Below are 7250 nucleotides of genomic sequence, written 5' to 3'. Positions count from 1 at the left end.
TCATTGGTGTTTCTGTCTCTGTCTCCATCTCTCTTTCTCTCTTCCCCCCCCTTCCTCTTTCTAAGCATGTCCTCAGATGAGGATTAAAATAAAATAATAAAATAATCAAAACCACAATGATATATCACCTCACACATGTCAGAATGGTTATCATCAATAAATCAACATACAACAAGTGTTGGTGAGAATGTGGAGAAAAAAGAAACTTCGTGAATTGTTGGTGGAAATGAAGATTGGTACAGCCACTATGGAAAAAGGTATGAACTTTCAGTTAAAAAATTATAAATGAAACTGTCTTATGACCCAGTGATTGCACTTCTGGAAATATATCCAAAGAAATCCAAAACACTCAATCAAAGGAATATATGCACCCCTATGTTTATTGCAATGTTATTTGTAATAGCCAAAATATGGAGGTAACCCAAGAGCCCATCAATAGTCCAGTGGATAAAAAAGTAGTAGTACTTATCTACATATTATTCAGCCATAAAAAATGAAATCTTATCATTTTTAACAACATGGATGGACCTAGAGGCTGTTATGCTAAGTGAAATAAGCCAGACAAAGAAAGACAAATATCATGTGATTTCGCTTATATGTAGAGTCTAAAGAATAAAATAAACCGATGAACAAAATAGAAACAGACTCACAGATACAAAACACAGACTGATGTTTGCCAGAGGGGAGAGGGTTTGGGGGACTGGGTGCAAAGGGTGAAAGGATTGGGAAGTACAAATTGGCAGTTGCAAAATGGTCACAGGGGCATAAGTATAGCATAGGGAATATAGTCAATAATATTCTAATAATTATGTATGGTGCCAGGTGCATATTAGAATTATCAGGGATATCGCTACATAAGGTATATCCATGTGTAACCACCACGCTGTGTACCTTAAACAAATATAAAATAATATTGGATGTTAACTATAATTAAAAAACACACAATAGCTAATACTGAGGGTGAAAAATAAATGGTGTTACCTCACTGGGTTGCTCTGAGAAATAAGCATTTTAGGCACTTAATACAGTGCTTAAGCTACAGTAAATGCCTTTGCCCAGACGGCCAGGTTTCACTGAGGCTGGCATCTTCCCTGACATCGGCCCACCTGGCAGCGACACTGCCCCTATTCATACCTCCTCTCCTGAAAATTCCTAGGTCCAAATCCTGATCCCACCACCGGCAGTCACATGGACTTGGAAAATTAACCTCTCTGCTGTTTCTTTATTTGCATGATCAGGAAAAGATTCAGAGCAGCTGGCACAGGTAAACATCAGTTCTTTGTTAAGACCATTCTTCTTTGTTAAGAAAGATAAAGTACCTGGCTGTGTGGTCTTGCCAATAAAGTATACATGAAAAAAATTACCTTCAGGCACTACTTGTATTTGGATTTTCATTTTTATTCATTGTAATTTTATGGTTTAATACATTATCCCCAAGTCAATGAACATTTTGTCCTTCGTTTGGTGTCATGTGAACAGATCCCGAACACACAAAATGTCTGTCTCTCCTAGAGACCCAGGGTTTTAACCCTGGTTTATCCGATCCTTTACGGCTTCCCGAGCAAAGGCCCAGAGGATGAAGAAAGAGCCCACCCAGCGCACCCAGGAGGAAGCCAGCGCTCCCTGAGCCCTGTATTCTGCAGCCCCCACCCCAGCTGTTGGGTGTCAAGAAGGATTCAAACAGCAGCCGCTATCCCCTTTGGGGGCAGCTTAAAATAGAATGTGTTTTCTAGCCTTCCTTTCAGCCGGAGCCAGGGAGCCTCTCCCCCGCCAGCCCTGCGCTGAGGGGACGGACCCCTGCCTTCCGGCCCAGGTCCACTCCCACCGTGACAATGATCTGGGGAGAAGCATCTCTGAAGCCGGGCAGCATTCTGTTTTCAAGGAATTGAAACAGAGAAGCAGAATCTCAGGCAGCCTGGAGGCCGCCCTTCGGAAGGGAACATCCTCTTCCCAGCAAGGTTAAGCGCTAAGAAGAAAGCGCCGACAGAAAACCTAGCTCCCTCCAGAGCAGATGGTGCGAGCCGAACCCGCCGCCGCCCCAGGCCACCGGGGCCACATTTCCCACCCTGCGCCCTCCTTCCCACGCCCGGGCCCGCTCACCCGCCTCTCCATCTTCGCTCCTGGCCGAGCAGGGTGTCCGGCTTCAGCTGGAAAGCCCAGTGATCTCACGCCGCCGGAGCGCGCTCTGTGCAGCAGCCTCCACCGAGGCTGCCTACCTCTGCCGCTCACTCCTCCCACCCAGCAGACACGCGCAGAAAGCGGCAGGTGGGATTTCCAGTTTCGCCCCAAATCCTCTTAATCATTCTTTCCTATTTCCATAACACCTTTCAAAGGTGCTTTTCCTTTTTGTTAAAAAAGGCACGTTTTCCATTTTCATTTTTAAAAGAGAGGAGGAAGAATATGGGGGCAGGGGCTGAGACAGGCATGAGCCCTCAGCATTGAAGGAGCGGCTGCGTGCTGTGTTGAGCAGGCATGGCAACCAAGATTTTTATTTAAAGATCCATAGAGCTGTAAGTCTGAGGGATGCAAACCCTAAGATTATGACTAATTTTTTTTCCAGAAAATCAGAAACATGATATGTACATATTAAAAGGACTGAAAGATTCATGGAGTGCCAAACAAGATAAATAACAAAACACTAATTTATAGACATAGGGAAATTCAAAAGATCGAATTAAGAAAATTCTAAAAGCTTTAAAAATTTAAAGAGAGAGACTCAAAGGAGAGGGAATCGAAGTGATATTAAAGGTCACAAGGCAGTGCTGTATGCAAGAAGGCCATGAGTTAAATTTTCAAAGTGTTGGAAAAAAATAACTTTGAATTCCACTTTGTCTTTTATAAATATGGCTACAGAGGCGTATTTTCTGTTCTTTTTCAGTTACAGTTGGCATTCGATATTACATTAGCTTCAGGTGTACAGCATAGCGATTAGACATTTATGTAACTTAAGAAATGATCCCCTTGATAAGTCTAGTACCCACCATACATAGTTACTACAAAATCATTGACTTACATTCCCTATGCTGTATTTTAGATCCCTGTGACTATTTTGTAACTGCCAATTTGTATTTCTTAATCCTTTCACCTTTTCACCCAATCCCCCAAGCCCTCTCCCCTCTGGCAAGCATGAGTCTGTTCCTATTTTGTTCATCAGTTTATTTTGTTCATTAGATTCCACATCTGTAATAACAGGTGGTATTTGTCTTTCTTTGTCTGACTTACTTCACTTAGCGTAACACCCCCCTAGGTTCATCCATGCTGTCACAAATGGTAAGATTTCATTCTTCTTTTGACCAAGTAATGTTATATAATAAAAGGTAGTATGCAAATTGTCCCCTTGACCAGGGGTGGGGCTGACTGGGGGAAGGGAGGGAGGCCCCAACTGGCAGCTGCTAGGGACCTATCAGTGCATGAATTTTATGCACTGGGCCTCTAGTACATATATATGTAGCATCACTTTTTTATCCACTTGACTACTAATGGGCACTTGAGTTTCTTCCATATTTTTGGCTGTTGCAATAAATGTAGGATGCATTTTTTTTTTTAATTTAGTGTTTCAGGTTTCTTTGTATGTATATCCAGACTTTCTACTTTTTCATGATTTAATTTCCATATGTTGTATGTTTCTAAGGAATTTATAAACTTCTTCTAGATTATCCAGTTTGTTGGCATATAATTTTTGCAGTAATAAATATGATTTTTTTAAATTTCTGTGGCATAAGTCACAATGTCTCTTCCTTCATTATTTAACTTCATTTATTTCTTTTTCTTACTCTAGCTAATGGTTTCTCAATTCTGTTTATATTTTCTAAAAAACAAACTCTAAGTTTTGTTGATTTTTCTCTATTATTTTCCTGTTTTCTACTTTATTTATGCTCTAATCTTTGTTGCTTTCTTCCTTCTGCTAACTTTGAACTCTGTTTTTTTCTTCTTTTCCTTGCTCCTTGAAGACTTAGGTTTTTTATGCAAACTTCATCAAAATCCCCAAAACATTTTTAACAGAAATAGAAAATACAATTCCACAATTCATATGAAACAGAAAAGACCATGAATAGCCAAATCAGTCTTGAGAAAAAAGAATAAAGCTGGAGGCATCCTACTTCTGATTTCAAAATATCGCACAAAGCTACAGTAATCAACACAGTATGGCACTGCATAAGACACGCATTTGGACTAATAGAGAGTTCAGAAATGAATCCACACATACATGTTCAATTGCCTTTGACAAGGGTGCCAAGAAAAATACAATAGGAAAAGGATAATCTCTTGAACAAATGATGTTGGGGAAATAGTATATCCACATGAAAAAGAATGAAATTGGGCCCATACTGTACACCATACAGAAAAGTCAATTCAAATAGATTAAAAATTTAAATACAATACCTAAAACTGTAAAACTCCAAGAAGAACACATAGAGGAAAAGCTTCATGATATAGGTTTGGCAATGATTTCATGGATGTGACACCAAAAGCATAGTCAACAAAAGCAAAATAAACAAGTGGGACTCTATTAAGCTGAAAAGCTTCTGCACAACAGAGGGAACAACAGAATGAAAAGGCAACATACAGAATGAAAGAAAATCAGCATAAATATTTTAAAATAGAAAAGCCAATACCTTTGAAAGCCACCAAGTTTTAATTGAGAAAATTTTCTTTCAAAAAAAATCTATAGACTCAGAGGATTGTTAAGGAATAGAAATCTCTCTATTATATATGTTTCTAAGAGAAGAAATATTAAATGAGTAAACTTTTTTTGAGGCCAGTATTAATTTCAAAATCTTTAATTAAAATCTTAATTTCAAGCCCTGGATGGTGTAGCTCAGTTGGTTTAGCATCATCTCATGAACTTAAAGATCCTTTGTTCAATCCTGGTGGAGGCATATGCGCAGGTTGTGGGTTTGATCGCTGAATGCAGCACATGCAGAAGGCAGTTGATCGATGTTTCCCTCTCACATCCATGTTTCTCTCTCTCTTTCTTCCTTTCCATCTAAAAAATTAAAAATTGTTTCAAAGTCAGAAAAAAATTTTAAAAAAATAAAGTTATACTCTAGCTTAACTTATAAATAAACTTCCCAGAATGGTTTAACATTAGAAAATATGTCAATCTAATTTATCATATTAGTGAACTACTATAGAAAATCCATGTGACTATCTCAATAAGTTCAACAATCTATATATGATAAAGCCATAGAAAATAGAAATAGTAAAACATTTTTTAAACTTGATAATATGCTTAATGGCAAAATATCATACTTGAAGAAATTTTAGACATGGTCTTTAAATTCAGAAACAAGGCAAATATAACTGTTGTTTATGATATTTTATATTAAAAAGGTATAAGGATTGGAAAGAAGCAAAATGTTATTATGTGCAAAAAAAAAAAAAAGATGATCATCTACATGGAAAACCATTAGATCAACAGAAAAACTTTGAATTAATAGAGTTTAGCAAAGTTTCCAAATACAGGTTAATTTACAAAATCAGAACTGTTCCTAAACCATTAAAAACAGCTATACATTTTTATTGAGAAAAAGAAGAAACCATTCATTATTATAATGAACAAATACCAAGGAACTGACTTTGTAAATATTACATGAAACCTACAGAGAGAACATTTAAAAACTTTCTTAAATGACATTCAGAAAGACTTGTATAAGTGGAGAACAAATATATGGGTGGGGCAAATTACTCTAAAGATATCAATGCTTGCAAAATTAAGTTACTCTACAAATTCAATGTAAGACTAATAAAAATTCCAGCAGTATATATTTTATTTTATTAATTAATTTATTTTTAATATTTATTGTTGAAAGTAATACATATGTCTATTACATATATGTCCTATTCTTTCTTCCATTGATTGCTTATAGCCCATCCCTGCCCCCTGCCTCAGGCCTTCACTCCCCTATTGCCTGTGTCCATGGACTATGCCTATATGCATACAAGTTCTTTGGTTGATCGCCTCCCACCCACCAACCCACCCCCTCTTCCCCTCTAAGATTCTACAGTCAGTTCCATGCTTCAATGTCTCTAAATCTATTTTCTTCAAAAGTTTATTTTGTTTGTTAGATTCCACATATGAGTGAGGTCATGTGATATTTGTCTTTTTCTGACTGGCTTATTTCACTTGCCTTTTGTTTTTTATTTTAATTATTTGGGTCCTCTTTTTTTGTTTCTTGATGAGTCTGGCTAAAGGTTCATCAATCTTGTTTATCTTTTCAAAGAACCAGCTCTTGGTCATTGATATTTTGTATTTCCCCCTTTTTTTTAGTCTCTATGTCATTTATTTCTGCTCTAATTTTTATTATTTCCTTCCTTCTACTTACCCCAGGCTTTTCTTGTTTTTCTCTTTCTAATTCTTTAATTGTAGAGTTAAGCAGTTTATTACTAATTTTTCTTGTTTTTTTATTTGTTTGTTTGTTTTTTAGTTAGGCCTGTAATGCTTTGAACTTCCCTCTCAGGACTGCGTTCGCTGTGTCCCAGAAATTTGGAGTTGTTGTGTGTTCATTTTCATTTGTTTCCAGAAAGATTTTTATTTCTTTCTTTGTTTAACAACATGCTAATTAGCCTCCATGTGTTTGAATGTATTTGAGTGTTTTTACTGTAGTTGATTTCTACTTTCATTCCATTGTGATCTAAGAAGATGGTTGGTATGATTTAAATCTTCTTGAATTTGTAGACTTGTTTTGTGTATTAACATATGTTTTATCTTTGTGATTAACCCATGAGCACTTGAAAAGAATGATATTCTGGAGCTTTGGGGTGAAATGTTCTATAAATGTCAATTAAATCCATCTGATTCAGTGTGTCATTTGGTCACTATTTAAGTATTAATTTTTGTCTGGAATATCTATCCAGTGAAATCAGTGGGATAAAGTCCTGCTATGTGACTTTGGAGTTAAAATCCCCTACTATGACTGTATTGCAGGCAATCTCTCCCTTAAAGTCCTCCAGAAGTTTTGTTAATGTATTTAGGTGCTCCTATATTGGGTGCATATATGTTTACTAGGGTCATATTCTCTTGTGGGATCCATCCCATTAGTATTATGTAGATTCCTTTATTGTCTCTTGTGATGGCCTTCAGTTTGAAGTCTATTTTGTCAGGTATGAATATTGTTACTCCAGCTTTTGTTTCTTTTCGATCTGCATGGAAATTTTTTCCTATCCCTTCATTCTCATCCTATGTGAGATTTTTTGTTCTGAAGTGGGTCCCTATAGATTGCATATATTTGGTTTATGTTTTCATATCT

The 7250-nt window shown here is 36.8% G+C and overlaps 1 protein-coding gene across 3 annotated transcripts in view; it reads right to left on the bottom strand.

Annotated features, from left to right (window-relative positions):
* CD200 (CD200 molecule) overlaps window positions 1-2398 on the bottom strand; it is a 25715-nt gene extending 23317 nt beyond the window's left edge. The window contains exon 1 of one of the 3 annotated variants that reach the window (XM_006752910.2): window positions 2101-2398. In XM_006752910.2, the coding sequence (XP_006752973.1) occupies window positions 2101-2112 (12 nt within the window). In that variant the 5' untranslated portion in view covers window positions 2113-2398. The remainder of the gene's footprint in view (window positions 1-2100) is intronic. The other 2 variants (XM_015559180.1, XM_006752912.2) reach the window with 2 other exon arrangements.
* Window positions 2399-7250: the final 4852 nt, after the last annotated feature.

This window comes from Myotis davidii, unplaced genomic scaffold, assembly GCF_000327345.1.
Source record: "Myotis davidii unplaced genomic scaffold, ASM32734v1 scaffold450, whole genome shotgun sequence".
NCBI lineage: Eukaryota > Metazoa > Chordata > Mammalia > Chiroptera > Vespertilionidae > Myotis > Myotis davidii.
This window is presented reverse-complemented; position numbering and strand designations above follow the sequence as displayed.